Genomic DNA, 19,223 nt, shown 5'->3' with positions numbered 1-19,223 from the left:
TCAAGTGTAGTCCCGGCCGGAGGCCTGGGCAGGAGGCTCACCCTCTGGGTACCCTGGCTTCCTCATCCGCACCCACCTGGAGGAAATAGGGCTGGTAGCCAAGCACACAGATGGGGACCAGGGGGAGAGGCTCCTGGCAGCTGACACCCCACCCAGAGCTTTGCTGCCCTGCCCCGGCCCTTCCATTAGCAGCCCCATGGCGGCCCAGCCCTGCCTGGGGAGGTATTAAAAGTTTAATGCAAACCTGAGGCTCACACTGAGTGGGACCTCGCCCACCTCTTGGGGGGCTGGCACGCCCGACTGGGCAGCCTTGCTTCACCTAGGCACCTGGGCCTCCCGAGGGTCAGCCCCCAGGCCGCTTCCCCCTTGCCCCTCTGAGAAGCAGAGCGTCAGCCAGGGACTGGAGCTGGAGTGTCAGAGAGCCAGCTAACTGGAGACTGGGCTGCAACCGAGAAGCCAGGCCATTGCTCCAGTGGCAGCTGGCCAGGGGGAGCCCTCCCCCGCTCCCCATGCTCTCCTGTGGCCCCCGAGTGGAGGCCTGAGTGTATTCCTGGGGCCCTGATGTGCCCACGTGTGTTCGTGCTGACTCAGGAACCTGCCCGCTGCCCTGCAAGACGGACGTGGTCCTGGTGGGCATGACCACTGGGGCCTGGCCCTGACTCCGCAGTGCCTTGCCTTCTTGTCACCAGGCCGGCTGCCCCCCGACCCCTCCACCGAGGTCCTGAGGTGCAGGGCCTGGAGGCTGGGCAGTGGGGCTGCCAAGGGGATGGGCCCTGGGCTGGGGGCCGGAGGTGCTCCTTTTACTGCTTCCAGAATGTTCCTGGCACACCGGCCCCCCCTTCCCCTGCAGTGGGTGCCTTTAATGGCTGTGCATTTGCCAAGGTCCAGACCTCTGATTAGATTGGTAAAATTAAATCCTGCAAAATAATTTTTATTTAATGTAATTTATCTCGCCTCCCTTTCCCTCGCCGGTAACGATCCTGCAGAAATGACCCGTTGCGTTCCTCTGCCGTGCCCCTGCTGCGGGAGGCTCTCAGGTCAGGGTGGGTGGACTCCGCACCCCCGCCCCAGATGCCCCTTCGGCCCCCGTGTGCGTGTGTGTCTGCACTCTTGGGGCCCGTACCCCCGCGTCCTTCTCTCGTCCACCTGGGGCCACGCTGCCTGCAAGGCGCCTGGTCATGCTCTGGTGGACGAGCCGTCATCCCAGGCCCAGCTCTCAGCCCTCCCTGAGGGAGGGCCCACAGAAGAGAATCCCCCCTGCCCCCCACTTCTTCCTTGGGAGCTCTTGGAGTCCGTGTGGAGTGGCACCCCACCCCCACCAAGGCTGGCACAGCTACATGGGCTGGACTCTGGCTTTGTGGCGTCAGGTTTCCCAAAGCGAGTTCCATTCTGAAGGGCCTTATGAGGGGGAGGGCTCCGTGGTGCAGTGGCTTTGAGGATGGCCGGGATGAGCGAAGTTAGGGGTCTCGGATGTTCCCTCCACATCTTCAGAACCTTCTGTAAGTAGCCAGCCCAGGAGTCCTGCTGCGAAGGGAAGAGAACAGGAGGGGAAACTGAGGCACAGAAGGAAGAGGCAGTCGTGTAGGGGTGAGAAGGGGAAGGCCCGCCCAGGTCCCCCACCTCTCTCTTCTCTGCCCCTGCCCGCGGGTTGGCCCTGGGCTCATCCCTGCCTCTCTCTTCTCTGCCCCTGCCCGCGGGTTGGCCCTGGGCTCGTCCCCCGCCTCTCTCTTCTCTGCCCCTGCCCGCAGGCTGGCCCTGGGCTCGTTCTGCTTTCACGGCCCTGGGTGTGTAAACCAAGCCTTTATTTTATTCTTTTCTCCTAAAGTTCAGCTTTGTTCTCACTCCGGCCGAGGCTTCTAAGAAAGCAACCTGAAACCTGCTTGGGCTGGGCTGTCTGTCCCGGGCTGGGCGGCTGGGGCGGCCGCCTCACCCTCACAGGTGGCCTGAGGACACGGCAACAGCAGGGCTGGCTGTCCCTGTCCCTGGGGACCAGGTGGCCTGTCACCTCGCAGGGGAGAGTGGCGGCCCCTCTCTGGGCGAACGGTCTGGCTGCAGCCCCAGGGGGAGGCCCGCGCAGCAGGGCTGGAGTGGTGGGGGCGGTCCCAGCAGGGAGCGTCACCAGATGGATTTTACACGTCACTTGTGCCAGGCTCCAGCTGGGCACTTTGCTAATAACGTCGTCTCCCTCAACCCCGCGGCCGCCTTAGGAAGGTGACCCTCACCCCCATCCCTGGCGGGCATCCTTTGCTAGATAGAGGCCACGGGACCTGCGTTCGAGGTGGCCGGGCACATGGAGCAGTGCCCAGTGGAACCAGGACGTGCTCTTGAAGGGGACAGCTCCATAGGCTGTCCCCTGCTCTCAGCTGGGGATCTGGCTGCTCCCTGCCCAGCCCTGGGCAGTTGAGACCCTCTGGGGCTAGTGCCCACTGCGCCTTTGCAGCCTCTGCCCACCCCTGCCAGGCTAGGTCACCCCTCCCCTCTCACGGCACAGGAGCCCCATCTGGCTCAGGAGACCCCACCATGGTCTTTGGGAGTCTCCCAGCAGTGGGTGCAGGGGGCCATGTCGGGGGTCTGTCCCCACTGTGGTGTGTGTTCCTGGGCAGCAGAGCTCGTCCCTTACTTAGCCCTCCCTGGCCATGCCCAGCACGGGGTTAAATGCCCATCAGGTGTCGGGCAGACCCACCGCAGCCTCACCAAGTTCCCGTGTGGCACTGGGAGGACTTCCCTGTGGAGGTGGCGCCTGAAGGTGGCAGGTCTGCTCGAGGAAGGGCCTGGCGCGGCACAGGCAGGGGAGAGCTCATGGAGGGTGTGGCTCTCTCTGCTTCCTTGCCCATCACAGGTCCTGCTGTTCTTTGACCTGAGTGTCCCCCTGTTGCCCCAGGTTGGCTTCCTCTGTGCCCAGTCTGCCCCGCTTTCTGTGGCTGAGTGGGCGCAGGGGCCCATGCCTGTGACTCCTCACCCGAGGCCCCAGCCCTGCATCTTGGGGCCGGTGGGCTTCACCTAGGCTCCAGCGAAGGGGGACCACCCGAAGGACACCGGGAGCCCAGTCCGGGGGGGCCTGGCGATGCTATGGGCAGGGGACACGCGAGTGGAGGTGTGCAGACATGGGTGTCTGCGTGGACCCGCGGTGTGGCCGCGCCCCAGATGCAGAGGCCGCCAGGGGAGCCGACCGTGTAGGGAAGAAGGGTCCTCAGTGCCTCGCTGAGATGCGGCCGCCCCACATGAGCCTTGAGCTGGGGGAGGCCCGGCCAGACCCCACTGTCCTCAGCCCACGTGGCCCCCAGGTCCCCAGAGTGCCGAGCAGGCGCTGTTTCTGTGAACGCTGCCCACACATGCCTGCGTCGCCCTCACCCCAGAGTTGTCCTGGGCCCCATACAGGACACACAAAGCCGCCTCTGCGGCCGCTGCTCCCTGGGCGGGCTTCCCACACCTGGACTTCCTCCGGCTCTCCATTCGGCGGCTTTTCCTACCGTCTCTCTCTCTTGGAAGCCGAGCCCCATGGGGTGTGAATGGGAAGGCTCCAGATGGCCGTTTCCTTCCCTCCGGATGCCGCGGAGGGGACCATGCGGGATGCCGCCCTGATGGCCATGATGCTGGGCGCTGCAGGGACCAGGCCTGCCTTGGCCGTCTCCTGTCTCAGCCCAGCCCCTCCCTGCAGGTGGACGCCCCGTGGGTGGGCAGGCCAGCGGTCTGCCCATGGGCCCACAAAGCTGGGCGGCGGGGCGGGCTGGGGGGCACCGTCCTCTCTTCAGCAGGGCAGGCAGCGTGCCAGGGACGGGCTCAGCGGTCCATGGACAGTGTGGGGCCACACGGGTGACCTACCGCCTCCCCTTGCCAAGTCCACCGGGGACCAGGGCTGGTTCTTCAGGGGGCTCCCGCCTCTGGCCACCGCGGGCCCGGCCCCAGCTGCCATCACAGAGTTGCACGACTCTAAGAGAGCTGTCCTGGCCAAGGCGGCGGGAGTTGGGGTGCAGAGTGGCTCGCTGGGTGGGCGAGTGGGATGAGGGTGTTGGGGCTGGACCATACGGCTCATGGCTCCCGAGACCCCAGCAAGTGGGGAGGGGGGCACTGGGGCCCTGCAGGGCACTGGGGGGCGGGGCCCTGGGCTGCCGCTGCCTCCTCCTCCTGGCTCCTCTCTCTCTCTCCCCTCTTTCTGCTCCGTTTCCCTTCTTTCCCTCCCCTTCTGGGCTCCCCTCTCTCACCAGCTTCTGCTCTCTCTCGGACCCCCTGGCCTCCCTGCCCCCTCGCGCGCCCCAGCCACCCCCCACCCCTTCCCAGGAGTCAGGCGGCTCTGCCGGCCCAGCAGACTGTTTGGAATAGTTTAAATGCTTTGACACTCTGGCTGTACTGGGTGGCAGGGTGGCAGTTTACTGGGTAATTCATATGCAAAACCGCACTATAAATTTCCAGGCTGTCTCAGTTGCCGTGGCACCACGAAGCGTCTCCCGCGTACAGTACGGTATTTCTGCCATCTTTGTTTGCATTGCAGTGAGTCATCAAAAGTCTGTCTTGTACCAACACCCGGAGCCGTGCATTCCTCTGGCACCAACACTCCACTGTTTTTTAAAGCCGGGGCTGGGAGCTGGCATTTACTTCGGCTCCCAAATCAAAGGCGGCTATTCATTCCCGAGAGCTGCCTGAATGTCCGTCTGCATCCGGCCTCTTCATTTGGATGCTGTGCGCTGCCCCGGAGAGCCGGGCTGGGTGCAGCTGAGCCGCGGCCCAGCCCCGCGCCGAGACTCGCGCCCCCCCGCCCCCCTCCTCCTCCTCCTCTCCCGGCTCTTCTCGCCCTCCCCACCCCAAGGGCTCCCGCTCCGTTTGCTGCATTCCCGGAGCAGCTGGTGGCTGCGGGCGGCCGGCCGGGCGTGCGGGCGAGCCTGCCCCTGCCAGGCTGAGTGGGCAGTGCCGGGGCCACGGCGGCAGCGGCCAAAGGTAGGTCTTCCCCGCCGCCGGTGCCACCCGCCGGGCCAGCAACTTCTCCGCAGCTGGGGGTGCGGTGGGGGCGGGGGGGGGGTACTGCGGGCTCTCCCCGCTGCCCCCCCCAGCAGCCGCCCACCTGCCCAACTCCTGTCTCCGTGCTCCGCCCTCCTTCGCCGGATGCCCGCACTTTCCTCCCGCGGGACAGAGCGGCCCTTTGTACCGGCTCTGACTGCGCGGAGTTGGGCCGGCCCTTCTCCGGCCCATCAGGCCCGGGGGAGTCTGGCCCCAGACCCCAGGGGCCGGCAGCACACCCCTGGCAGCATCTGAGCCCTGGCCGGGCCCTCCCCTGTCTCCCCCAGGACCCCTCTAGTCACCTGGGCTGGGAGCGAGCCAGCAGGGATTGGCTGGCAGCAGGAACCGGCGGGGTGGGGGTGGGGGGCCGGGAGGGCACGCAGGTGGGGCTGCGACAGGCTCCCAACTCCTGCACTGGCCGCCCCGATCCCCAGGCAACTCGGGTCGGGGAGAGCTGGGTCCCAGAGTCGGACTTGCAGCTCGGGTCGGGGGAGTCCGCAGTCTCCTTTGCTCGGAGGGAAGCAGAGACAGCGGAGCGACTGAGTTCTCCCTGCCCCAGCTCTCTTCTCTGGGCGGCCCTCCCACCCCTGCCCGCCTCTCCAGGGGGCTGGGGGGGGGGGCGCTGCTTCTCACCCTGCAGGGGCAGGACTCTCCCCCCACCCCTGGCGGGCTCTCTGCATGGCTGCTCTAAGAGAAAAGGGAAAAAGCAAACCGAAACCAAAGCCTGAGAGGACCCCCCCCCCCCATTGCCGCGGTGCCGGTGCTCTGGGTTCTGGCCCCTCCCTTTGCTGCTAACTTTCCTGAGAGAAGAGTTGTGCAGACAGACAGAGGCCCTTGCCCCTCCAGCGCTGTGGCTGGCCGGCCTGTCCTGCCCTTCTGTGTGCCCCGTCTTCGGTCTCCAGGCCTCTCCTCCCGGGCCCCGCCAGGAAGGGGTATCTCCGGACCTCAGGGGCCCTGCGCTCTGCCCTGGGGTGGCATGGGGGCACCCTCACACACACCTGGCTGGGAACCCAGCTGGGGCTCCTGGGCAGTGCTGAGAGCTCTGCCGGGGTCCCGCTGCTGGTGGGTCTGCAGCCAGACCTGGTCTGGTGCATCATGGCTGGGGCAAGGTTGGGGTACCCTGGGCGGGGGGCAGGGGAGGTGGGCGCTGGGGCAGAGCCGGGTGGTGCAGAGCACGGCCCGGCCGCTGGACGTCCAGGAGCCCAACCCTGACCCCCGCACACACGCCCTGTCTCCTGCAGATGCGCCCCATCCGGCGGCTCCCTCGCTGAGAGTCTGAGGCCGGCCCCCTCGCCTCCCGCCATGTCGCAGATGCTGCACATTGAGATCCCCAACTTCGGGAACACTGTGCTCGGCTGCCTCAACGAGCAGCGTCTGCTGGGCCTCTACTGCGATGTTTCCATCGTGGTCAAGGGCCAGGCCTTCAAGGCCCACAGGGCCGTCCTGGCCGCCAGCAGCCTCTACTTCCGCGACCTGTTCAGCGGCAACAGCAAGAGCGCCTTCGAGCTGCCGGGCACGGTGCCGCCCGCCTGCTTCCAGCAGATCCTGTCCTTCTGCTACACGGGCAGGCTGACCATGGCGGCCAGTGAGCAGCTCGTGGTCATGTACACGGCCGGCTTCCTGCAGATCCAGCACATCGTGGAGCGCGGCACCGACCTCATGTTCAAGGTGAGCTCACCCCACTGTGACTCGCAGACCACCATGATCGAGGACGCCAGCTCCGAGCCCCAGAGCCCCTGCAACCAGCTGCAGCCGGCCGCCGCGCCCCCCTACGTCGTGTCCCCCTCTGTGCCCATCCCGCTGCTGACCCGCGTCAAGCACGAAGCCCTGGAGCTGCCTCTGGCCGCCGGCCCGGGCCTGGCCCCCAAGCGCCCTCTGGAGACGGGGCCCCGGGATGGCGCAGCGGTGGCCACCGGCTCGGCAGTGGCCGCGGGCACAGCCCCTCTCAAGCTGCCCCGCGTCTCCTACTACGGGGTGCCCAGCCTGGCCACCCTCATCCCCAGCATCCAGCAGGCGCCGTACTCCCAGGGGGAGCGGACCAGCCCCGGGGCCAGCAGCCTGCCCACCACGGACAGCCCCACCTCCTACCACAACGAGGAGGATGAGGAGGACGACGAGGCCTACGACACCATGGTGGAGGAGCAGTATGGCCAGATGTACATCAAGGCCACAGGCAGCTATGCAGGTAACTCACGGCGGCCCGGCCCCTGCCACCACTGTGGCCTCCCACCCACGGGTATGGCTGGGGCCCTCCGGGCACCTCCCGTGTGGGCACTGAGGCTGACCGGGCCTTACCCGTGGCCTCACAGCCTGGTGGGGAGATGGGCACGTCCCAGAGACGTGCAGGGGTCAGTCCCAGCTCAGACCAGACGAACTGGGGGGAGCTGACCCTGAGGCTCAAGCAGGAATCGGGTCCCTCTTGCAAGGCCTTAGCTGAGGACTTTATACAAAGTCGACCCTGGGTGAGATGGGAGGCCCTGGAACAGTTCAGCTGCAGCGGAGCGCGTGGGCCAGGACCCGGGCTCTCTGGACAGGTGAAAATGACTGTGGGCCTTGGGGGACCAGGGACCTACCCGAGGGCTCGCAGGGCACCGTGCAGCCCCGGCTGGCCCCTCGCCTGCTTGAGGCCTCAGTGGCCCCGTCAGTGAGGTTGCCCCCTCAGATCCATCTCTGTCACCTTTGACCTCCGCCCTTTGCCCCTCCCATGTGCTTTTGCCTCGAGGCCAGAGCGTCCTTGGAGCCTCCCAGTCGTGGCCAGCACTCCGGGGCTGCTCAGAAAGTGCCTCCTGAGTGCAACGAGTGCGTCCCGCTCTTGTTTTGGAAGGGCTCCCGCCTTTGGGATCATAAAGCCGGCACACCCTGACTTGAGACGCCTGGTGCTGCCTGTAAACTGCCCCACGGCCCCCAGAGAGGGTTCAGGATTCGTGGGTGGAGGGTCCCACCATCGGGGCCCTGGGTTGTGTCCCCCTCTGCCTTCCACGTTCCCCGAAGACTGGCTGTGTGTCTAGCCTGCCGCCTGGCCTGATTTGCATGCGGGGCCCAAGTCCAGTGACTGGCTGGCCGGAAGCTTGGTGCCCGTGGGGAGTGACCGCCCAGGAGCACTTCGGAGACTCTCTCCTCCCCTGAGACTGCCCGTGCCCTCACGCCCCGACGGGGCCAACGCTGTCCGCTCCCCCTCCGCCCTGCCCGCCGCCTTCCATTCCTCCACCTCCAGGCAGGCACAGGTCCATCGGTCCTGGGGGGACAGGGACGGGGAGCCGGGAGCACCGGCCAACTCAGGCCCTTGGGACAGCCGGTCCCCAGCGGCCGAGGACGGGGTGGCTGGGTCTCGGCTCTGGTCTGGCCCACCTGGGCCCCTCCTGGGGCCTCTTTCAGAGCTGCAGGGGTGGCGGTGCCCTGGACAGCTCCCGTGGGCTCGGGTGTCGTCTTCCCTGGAGTGCAGTACTTTATTTGAACACGTTTTTGTCATGTTTGTGTGAGTTCTGCAGGATGCTAGCACACAGACCGCCTCTATCTGGACAGGGTTTTCCTCTTCATGGTGGAGGGTAGGGCTTGGTGTTCCTGACCCCAGGAAACCCACAGGCTCAGGCTCCCTCTGCCCACTCCTGCTCCAGCAGTCCCCAGGCGGTGCCCAGAGGGAGCTGGGGTGGCTCCCAAGCCCCTTCCCCGGGATGTGCAGCCTCTCATGACCGCCCCCCACCAGCACAAATGCTGGCAGCAGGACAGGGCTCAGGGCCAAACCTGTGAGGGCCCCGGGGCGGGGCTGCCTGCCTGTGGTCCTTGGAGGGGCGATGCCAAACCAGGAGGGGGCCTGGTACAGCTGCCTCCCCAGGGTCTTCCCCGCTCAGTCCACCCCGCCGTGCAGCCTCAGGCATTGACGAGGCGGAGACAGGGAGAGACGAGACAGGGTGCTGAGGGTGGTGCTGGTGTGCGGGCAGGGCGGTAGCTCGTCTGGGGGCACCTGCTGCTCTGGGTGCACAAGCCTGGCCGTCTCCTGTGATCTGGGATTTTCCAAGAGGGCCAGCGACAGTGGCTGTGGACAGCCCGGGGAGGGCTTGGGAGACCGAGCTGCCCCACGGCCTTGCCTGTGCCGGGGCCCTCTCCCCAGCCCCTCTCCCACCAAGACCACACGCCAAGTCCTCCGGGGTGGGCACGGCTCAGCAAGTCCTGTGTGCCTGTGTCCTGCGGCCCCTGGAACCCCTTACCCACGCCCCTGGGGGTGTTGAAGGTGGACAGGGTGGTGATGGCAAGCTGGGAGACTGGAGGGACAGTGGGCCTGGGACCGGCCCTGCCTCCAGCTGACCTGCGAGGCTCCGGACTGGGTGTTCTCCTCGATGAGCCCATAAGTGGGGCAGGGAGGGTGGGGGTGTGATTTCTTGGTTAAAATCTAGGTTATCGGCAGTGACGTGGCTGGCATCGCTGGGTGCCGGGCTCACTGGGAAGAGGGTTGTGGGGGAGGGTCCACGGGGGCCGGACAGGCAGAGAGGGCCCGTCCCCAGTGGCAGGCTGCTTCTTGGGTGCTGGCTTCCTGGACCCCAGGCTCCCGCTGCGCACTGGCCGAGTCTGGGTGGGCGATGTCCTCACACCCCCCACGGGCCGCTCGATAGCCAGATGCCCCTCTCCTGGCATCCGGACAAAGGCAGGCAGGGCTCCAAGCTGGTGGAATCTGGAGTGTTCAAAGGTGAACTCTTGGAGCTTTCGGGCTCTCTGGAGTCCCTTCTCCCTCCTGGCCAAGGGAGATGGTGGTCTGAGTGACCTTCAGGGGTCTTCTGACCAGCACCCTGCGTGCAGGGCCGTGAAGGAGCCAGAGACCGAAGCCCCAGCCTCAGCCCCATGAAGAGCTACTGGCAGCCCCTGCTCGCTGGGCCCTCTGCTTGTAGAAGTCGAGGAATGGAGCGTTACAGATGAGCAAATGCATCTCAGTTCTCCAGCAGCCCCCTCTGGGTTCCTGTTCCCAGCCCGTGTGTCTCCTCCATCCTGGGCAGGTCCTGCACCGCTGTCTATCAGGGAGATGCCCTGGTTGGTTCATCCACATCCCCATCGGGGGACACAGAGAGGTGGGGGATGAGCCACAGATGGGGACCCAGGCCGCCCTGGGCCCCTCCCCTGTTCTCTGCGGTCTGGCCACCTTCTGGCCTGCAGGCCCACCCCACCCTCACTGCGCAGGTATTGGGTCAGCAGGCAGGGGTGCTCCCTGTGGGCATTGAGACCCGGGTGCCTGGGTATTTATGCACCGGCCACGTGCTTCCACGTTAACCCTTTCCCCGGTGGGGACTGCCTCAGGGTGTCCTGCAGATGTGTGTGGACGCTGCTGGTGGGCCAGTGTGGCTCTGCTTCTCCTCCGGGTCTGCCTGCCATCCCCATACCTGGACACAGGGTGGACATGGCAGTGCTCAGGAGCGGGTGCTGGCTCACGGCTCCATGTCTGTTCCCAGGTTCTGAAGGTCAGCGCGGCCGCTAATCCATCTTACAGCTGAGGGGGCCAAGCCTGCGATATCCATCTCTCTACACAGAGGGGCCTCCCTCCAGCAGGACCCCCCGGCTGCCTGGTGATCACTGCTCCCACCCGCAGCTCAGAGCCCACGGGCGCTCGCTTGGGGGTCCCCACTGAGAAGGGAGAGACGGGTTGGTTCTGCAGGCCCCCTGCCGAGCCCCCACACTGCCTCCTGGCCTGGGGGCGGGGTATCACCCCATGAAAGTGCAGCAAAAGCCCCAGCCTGTCTAGGGTGGGGGGCCCTGCCCGGGTCGGGGGGTCCTCTCTCTTTTGAGGTAACATCCTGTCAGCTCAGGTGAGAGAGGGGCCAGCACCAGATGGCTGTCCCATTGTGCACCCCAAAGGCTGCCCCAAGGGCCGGCCAGCACCCCAGTGTCATCTGAGACTGGCCCCCAAAGGCTGCCCCGAGGGCCAGCCAGCACCCCGGTGTCATCTGGGACTGGCCCCCAAAGGCTGTCCTGAGGGCCGGCCGCCACTCCAGTGTCATCTGGGACTGGACCCCAAAGGCTGCCCCGAGGGCCGGCCACCACCCCCAGTATCATCTGACACTGGCCCCCAAAGGCTGCCCCGAGGGCCGGCCACCACCCCAGTGTCATCTGGGACTGGCCCCTGAGGGCTTCCAGGGGTGGCCTCCCCGGCCCCCTGCAGTGTCCCGTTTAACCCTCACCACCCAATACCCTGAGATTTCTTCTTAAACCAGTTTTATTGAGATGTGACTTATTTACCCCAGTGACACAGGTATGAAATGTACCCATTTGAGATCTGCTGTGGGGCCGTTAGCACAGTCAGAGAGGACGTGTCCGTCAGTCTGGGGACGCTCACACCTCTTTGCGGGTACTGCACCCCCCCGCCAGCTGCAGGCAGCCTGGGATCTGTTTTCTGTCCTCTGGAGACGTTTGTCCGTCACCTAACCCATCAAGCTGTCCGCACTCCAGTCTAGATGTAGCATCAGCAGAAAGACTCTGAGACTGCCTTACCCTTCCCACCTTCTGTTTATGTTAAGTGTTTACACAAAATAAAACGTGCCAGTTTCCAGCGTACAGATGATGAGGCTGGTCACTGTGATTCGACAAGCAGCGCAGTCAAGCTTATGCGACAGTTTGCTCCCCTCAAAGTTGACCCAGATCGCCCCTACCCCAGCCCCGGCCACCACACACTAGCTTCCGGTCACCGTCGCTGCTGCGCAAGGGGGATCGCACAGAACGGAGTCTCTTACTCTTGACTTCTTTCACTTACTGCTTGTTGAGATCCATTCATTCCTGTGGTTCCGAGTGTGGGTGCCTGGGCCTCGTAGCTGCTGGGTCGTTCTCCCACGCCATGGACCTGCCACCAATGGCGGTTGTGTGCGGCTTTTCTCATCACGCTGCCGTGGATGTCCTTGTATAAGTGGGACTACGTTTTTGTCCGTCTGTTGAAATGGTTGGGTTTTCTCGTTAATTTATTGATGTGGTGTATCGCATCAGTTAGTTTTTAAATGTTGAACCACCCTTGTATCCCTGGGATAAACCCCACTTGGTCGTTCAGTCAGTCAGTCAGTCAGATCAGTGGCTCAGTCGTGTCCGACTCTTTGCGACCCCATGAATCGCAGCACGCCAGGCCTCCCTGTCCATCACCAACTCCCGGACTTCACTCAGACTCACGTCCATCGAGTCAGTGATGCCATCCAGCCATCTCATCCTCTGTCATCCCCTTCTCCTCCTGCCCCCAATCCCTCCCAGCATCAGAGTCTTTTCCAATGAGTCAACTCTTCGCGTGAGGTGGCCAAAGTACTGGAGTTTCAGCTTTAGCATCATTCCTTCCAAAGAAATCCCAGGACTGATCTCCTTCAGAATGGACTGGTTGGATCTCCTTGCAGTCCAAGGGACTCTCAAGAGTCTTCTCCAACACCACAGTTCAAAAGCATCAGTTCTTCGGCTCTCAGCTTTCTTCACAGTCCAACTCTTACATCCATACGTGACCACAGGAAAAACCATAGCCTTGACTAGACAAACCTTTGTTGGTGAAGTAATGTCTCTGCTTTTGAATATGCTGTCTAGGTTGGTCATAACTTTCCTTCCAAGGAGTAAGCCTCTTTTAATTTCATGGCCGCAGTCACCATCTGCAGTGATTTTGGAGCCCAAAAAATGAAGTCTGACACTGTTTCCACTGTTTCCCCATCTATTTCCCATGAAGTGATGGGACCGGATGCCATGATCTTTGTTTTCTGAATGTTGAGTTTTAAGCCAACTTTTTCACTCTCCTCTTTCACCTTCATCAAGAGGCTTTTTAGTTCTTCTTCACTTTCTGCCATAAGGGTGGTGTCATCTGCATATCTGAGGTGATTGATGTTCTATGTGTTATCATTTTGTGTGTTGCTGTATTTAATTTGCTAGTACCTTCTTAAGGAATTTTGCATTTATGAAGGCTAATTATCCGTAGTCTGCCTGTAGTGTCTTTGCTGGTTTTGTAGGATGATACACTAAGGTCCTTTCTCGTTTATTTTCTGTAAGAGTTTAAGTTTGACGTTATTTCTGTCCTAAGCGCTCTTTCCCCAGTGAACCCACTTGGGCCTGCAGTTTTCATACTCAGCTGGTAAAGAATCTGCCTGCAATGCAGGAGACCCTGCTTCGATTGCTGGGTTGGGAAGATCCCCTGGAGAAGGGAAAGGCCACCCACTCCAGTATCTTGGCCTGGAGAATTCTATGGACTGTATAGTCATGGAGTTGCAGAGTTGAACGAACACCACTGAGCAACTTTTACTTTCACTTCACTTCTGTTAGTTGAGGTATAGAACCATCCAGCTTTCTCTTTCATCCCCTTCAAGCCACGGTAATTTGTATCTTTCATGGAACTTATCCATTTCTGATCTGTGTAAATGTTAAAATAGCCACGCCAGACCTCTTATGTTTAGTCCCACTGCTGGCTCTTTTCATCTTTTTCCTGTTAATCTGTTGTTGTTCAGTCGCTAAGTCATATCCGACTCTTTAAGACCCCATGGACTGCAGCACGCCAGGCTTCCCTTTCCTTCACTATCTCAGTAACTCAGTGAGACTATGAACCACGCCATGCAGGACCACCCGAGGCGGACAGGTCATGGTGGAGAGTTCTGACAAAGTGTGGTCCACTGGAGAAGAGGATGGCAAACCACTTCTGTATTCTTGCCTTGAGAGCCCCATGAACAGGATGAAAAGGCAACAAGACAGGACACTGTTAATCTCCCTGTGTCTTACTCATTTCACGTGGGCAGCACACGGCTGTGGTGGCAGTTGTTCAGTCGCTGAGTCGTGTCTGGGTGTGACCCCGTGCACACCAGCCCTTCCTGTCCTTCATTTTCTCCCAGAGTTTGCTCACTCATGTCTGTTGGTCAGTGACGCCATTTAACCGTCTCATCCTCTGCCACCCCCTTCTCCTCTTGCCTTCAATCTTTCCCAGAATCAGGATCTTTTCAAGTGAGTTGGTTCTTCACATCACGTGGCCAAAGTATTGAAACTTCAGCTTCAGCATCAGTCCTTCCAATAAATACTCATGGTTGATCTCCTTTAGGATTGACTGGTTTGATCGTACAGTCCAGGGGACTCTCAAGAGTCTTCTCCAACACCACAGTTCAAAAGCATTAATTCTTTGGCACTCAGCTTTCTTTATAGTCCAGCTTTCGCATCTACACATGATTACTAGAAAAACTGTAGCTTTGACTAGATGGACCTTTGTTGGCAAAGTAATGTCTCTGCTTTTTAATATGCTATCTAGATTTGTGATAGCTTTTCTTCCAAGGAGCAAGTGTCTTTTAATTTCATGGCTGCAGTCATCATCTGCAGTGATTCTGGAGCCACGAAAATAAAATCTGCCACTGCTTCCTCTTTTTCCGCTTCTATTTGACATGAAGTGATGGGACTGGATGGCATTGTTTTAGTTTTTCTAATGTTGACTTTCAAGCCAGCTTTTTCACTTTTCTCTTGCCTCCTCCTCAAGAGGCTCTTTAGTTCCTCTTCACTTGCTGCCCTTAGAGTGGTATCGTCTACACATCTGAGGTTGTTGATATTTCTCCTGGCAATCTTGATTCCAGCTTGTGATTCACCAGCCCAGTTATTTCACATGATATACGAACACACGGTTGAGATCTGCTTTTTTATCCAGTCTTAGCATCTTTTATTGGGAGTCTTTAGACCATTTACATTTAATGTAATTTTCAAGGGGGTTAAGGTCAGATCTGTTATCTCATTAGTTTTTTATTAGTCATATTTTCTTTTCTCCTCTTTTCACCACTTCCTGATGGAATTTTCCCAGAGTTCCTCTTTAGCTCTACTGCTGGGTGCCGTCAGCTTCCACTCCCACCATGCTTTGTTGTGTAGAGCTGATGCACAAATCTTGGACTTATTCCATTAACCTTCTCAGGTATATTGCCCCCCTCCCATGGATCTCAGCCTGTCAGTGTCTTTCTACCTGCTCTAGTTCTTTGGGAAATTGTAAAATATTTTACTTCTTCATAGGCGGTTTTGAATCTTGTGCTCAGTCGTGTCTGACTCTTTGCGCCCTTTTGGACTGTAGCCTGCCAGGCTCCTCTGTCCATGGGATTTTTCAGGTAAGAGTACTGAAGTCGGTTGCCATGCCCTCCTCCAGGGGATCTTCCTGACCCAAGAATCGAACCCTAGTCTCCTGTGTCTCCTGTACTGCAGGCGAATTCTTTACCTGCTGAGCCATCAGGGAAGCTTTATTAATGTTACTGTTTTTACTTGAAATGACCAGTTGTGTTTTTTCCTACTTTTAGTCACTTTTACAATTTAGAGTAGAATTTCTTCTCTTGGGCACATTACTCTCTGAGTTTAAACAAATGCATATAGTCATGTGATCACCTCCATAATCAAGACCCAGAGCAGTGTCCCTCACACATATCCTTATCCCTGTGAGGCCCCCATTGTAGTCTTTTCTTCCTCTCCCCCAACTCCTGCAGCCACTGGTCTGGTTTTGTCCCATCAGTAGAATCACACAGTGTGTGGTGTTCTGAGTCAGAACGCATTTGAGATTCATTCTTTTTGTGTGCGTTCTTGGTTCGTTTGTTTTTTAACTGCTGAGTAGTACTCCCACAGTGGGTTTAACATCTTACAGAAAGAAGAATGAACTTTTTGGCAAATGAACTTTTTGGCAAATGAACTTTTTGCCAACCCAATATTTGCCAGTCGAAGGACCTGTAGTTTTTCCTAGTTTTTAGTGGTTATGAATTGAGCTGCTGCAAACATGCAAAAAAGAAAAAGGGTTTTGCACACACTTCAGTTTTCAGTTCTATTTGGTAAATTAGCCTAGCAGTGAGGTCATAGGTGGTATGGTAAGACGTGTTTAACTTTGTAAGAAACTGCCCGAACACTTTTCTGGAATCGTTCTGTCTCTTTGCGTCACAGCCAGCAGAGCGAGAGCTCCTGTTGCTCCATGTTCTCATCAGCACTTGGCTTTGTCTTGTCTTTTTTTTTAAGTTGTCCTCAAGGTCTGTGGTGGTGTCTCCCTGCAGGTTTAATTTGTATTTCTCTAATGTCTAATGATGTGGAATATCGATTGTGTATTTGTTTGCCATCTGTATACCCATGCCTTTTTGAGTCTTTGTCCTCTTTTTATTGGGTGGTTGGAATATTGAGTATCGTTGATATTGTGTATTCTATATACCTTCCAGAGGAAAATCCTCTGTTGGATATGTGATTTCTAAACATTTTCCACCAGACTGTAGTTTGTCTTTTCTTCCTCTTAATAATGTCTTTCTTAGACATTTAAAATTTTTGATGAAGTTTAAGTGGTTAATCATTTATCTTACAGATCATGCTTTTGGTGTTGCATTTGAGTCTTTACCTAACAAAATTATAAAAAATGTTCCCGCTATGGTTTATCCTAGATGTTTTATGGCTTTGGGTTTTACATTTAGTCTGTGGCCCATTTTGAGTTAATTGTTGTATAAAGTCAGAGATACGGTCAAGGTTCTGAATATTTTTCTCATGTGGATGTCTCATTTACTTTTGAAGAAATTTAAAATATGAAAAAAACTATTATATTTGCCCACATGTTTACCTTGTCCAGTTCTTTACACTTGATACAGATTGGTTTCTATCTGGTGTCATTTTCCTTCTGCTTAAAGAATTTCCTTTAACATTTCTTACAGTCCCAGTGATGGACTAGTGATGAATCCCCAAAAATTACAAGGAGGTTTTTATATCACCTTTTTAAAAATCTGCCTTATTGAAGTATAATTTATATATGCAGTGAAATTAACTTTCACTATACAATGGTCACCTTTGTTTTTAAAGGGTATTTTTGCTGGATATAGAATTCTAGGTTGACTATTACTTTCTGCTTTCTGTAGACATTCTCTTGTTTTCTGAAATGCATTTTCCGCCCCCTCAGGAAATCAAAGTCATTTTTCTCTGTGTGTCTCTTTACAAGTTGTGTCTTTTCTTTTTAGGCTGCTTTTATCTCTGCTTACAGTTTGTTGGGCTTTTTGGGCGCGTGCACTTATACCATAATTCCTTCAATTATCTTGTGCCCCTCCCCGCATGACTCCAATTAAACATGCTTTTGCCCCTGAGATCCCTAGGCTTTGTTTATTTATTAGCGTAGAGCCTTTTTTCTCTTTAGGCTTTAGATGGAGGGGTTTCCATTGCTATTTCCTCGTGGTCACTGATCTTTTTCGTGGTTCCATTTTGTTCTTATTTGTATGTTACATTTCTCCCCTCATGAGTTTGGGCTTTGACATTTTAAAACTATTTTCTGATGGTGTTTCTAGCTGGTTTAAAGTCTTTGCCTGTTAACGCCCTCCTCTTTGTCATTTCTTAGTCTGTTTCTGCCTACCGGTTTTTCTCCTCCTTAGGATCTCCTTTCTGTGGTTTGTTTTTCTTTCTTTCTTTTTTAATTTGGCTGTGCTGGGTCTTAGGTGCGGCATGCATCTAGTTCCCTGAAGAGATCGAACCTGGTCACCCTGCATTGGGAGTGTGGAGTCTTAGCCTCTGGATCACCAGGCAAGTCCCTTTTTTGTGATTCTTCGTGTATCTGTTAATTTTGTAACAGATGCCGGACATCGTGAATGTTGAGCACTGGCAGGCAATCTGTTGTCCCGAATCTCTTATAGTGAAGTGGAATTTCCATAATGAGTGATGAGTTTGAGCACTTGTTCATACTTTGGGCAGTTTGGCCGTCTTCCTTTGTGAAGTGAAGTGAAGTCGCTCAGTCGTGTCTGACTCTCTGCGACCCCAGGGACTGTGGCCTACTACGCTCCTCCGTCCATGAGATTTTCCAGGCAAGAGGACTGGAATAGGTTGCCATTTCCTTCTCCAGAGGATCTTCCTGACCCAGGGATCGAAGCCAGGTCTCCCACACTGTAGGCAGACACTATACCATCTGAGCCACCAGGGAAGTCCTTCCTTTGTGAAGTGCCCATTTAAACCTTTCCCACATGTTTGTAGAGCGAGTTGTCTGTTCTTTTCTCACAGCTTCTCAGGAGCTCTGTCTACTTGGGATAGGCCTCTTTTGTCAGTTTAAAAGTTTTAAATAGCTTCTCCCTCCCGCTCTACAACTTGTCATCTTCTTAATATAATTTTGATGTAGTAAGCTTATTAATTTTTTTTCTTTTTCAATGGCAATTTTTTTTTTCAATGGCAATTTTGATATCATGTTTAAAGAAGTCTTCCTTTACCTCATGGTCATTGTGATATTCTCTATGTACCCTTAATTTTTTTTTTTCTGATTTGAAATCATTTTAAATTTAACAGAGATATTTCAAGAAAAGTACAAAGAACTCCTGTATACATTTTCCTCAGACTCATTACCTGGTAAGAATTTGCCATATTTGCTTTATGATTCTTCTTCGCTTTTTCAGTTCAGTTCAGTCTTCAGTCCTGTCCAACTCTTTGCAACCCCATGGACTGCAGAACGCCAGGCTTCCTTATCCATCACCAACTCCCAGAGCTTGCTCAAACTCATGTCCATTGAGTTGGTGATGCCATCCAACCATCTCATTCTCTGTCACCCCCTTCTCCTCTTGCCTTCAATCTTTCCCAGCATCAGGGTCTTTTCCATTGAGTCAGTTTTTCACATCAGGTGGCCAAAGTATTGGAGCTTCAGCTTCAGCATCAGTCCTTCCAATGAATATTCAGAACTGATTTCCTTTAAGATGGACTAGTTGGATCTCCTTGCAGTCCAAGGGACTCTCAAAAGTTTTCTCCAACAAAGCAGTTCAAAAGCATCAGTTCTTCAGCACTCAGCTTTATGGTCCAACTCTCACATCCATTCATGACCACTGGAAAAACCATAACTTTGACTAGACGGACATTTGTTGGCAAAGTAATGTCTCTACTTTTTAATATGCTATCTAGATTTGTTATAGCTTTTCTTCCAAGGAGCAAACAGCTTTTAATTTCATAGCTGCACTCACCATCTGCAGTGATTTTGGAGCCCAAGAAAAGAAAGTCTGTCACTGTTTGCACTATTTCCCCATCTATTTGTCATGAAGTGATGGGACCGGATGCCATGATCTTAGTTTTCTGAATGTTGAGTTTTAAGCCAACTTTTTCACTCTCCTCTTTGGCTTTCATCAAGAGGCTCTTTAGTTCTTCTACATTTTCTTCCATAAGAGTGGTGTATCTGCATATCTGAGTATTGATATTTCTCCCATCAATCTTGATTCCAGCTTGTGCTTCATCCAGCCCGGCATTTCTCATAATGTATTCTACATATAAGTTAAATAAGCATGGTGACGATATATAGCCTTGACAATACTCCCTTCCCA

The 19,223-nt window shown here is 56.5% G+C and overlaps 1 protein-coding gene across 4 annotated transcripts in view; it reads left to right on the top strand.

Moving 5' to 3' along the window:
* Positions 1-19,223, top strand: part of NACC2 (NACC family member 2) — an 83,852-nt gene that overhangs the window by 38,134 nt on the left and 26,495 nt on the right. For 2 of the 4 annotated variants that reach the window (XM_061434029.1, XM_061434033.1), the window contains exon 2: positions 6,234-7,177. In XM_061434029.1, coding sequence (XP_061290013.1) covers positions 6,295-7,177 — 883 coding nt within the window. In that variant the 5' untranslated portion in view covers positions 6,234-6,294. Of the gene's footprint in view, positions 1-561; positions 4,933-6,233; positions 7,178-19,223 lie in introns of those variants that run through there. The other 2 variants (XM_061434031.1, XM_061434030.1) reach the window with 2 other exon arrangements.

Source organism: Bos javanicus, chromosome 11 (genome assembly GCF_032452875.1).
Source record: "Bos javanicus breed banteng chromosome 11, ARS-OSU_banteng_1.0, whole genome shotgun sequence".
Classification (NCBI taxonomy): domain Eukaryota; kingdom Metazoa; phylum Chordata; class Mammalia; order Artiodactyla; family Bovidae; genus Bos; species Bos javanicus.
The sequence above is the reverse complement of the archived record's forward strand: the minus strand, read 5'-3'. Positions and strand labels throughout refer to the sequence as shown.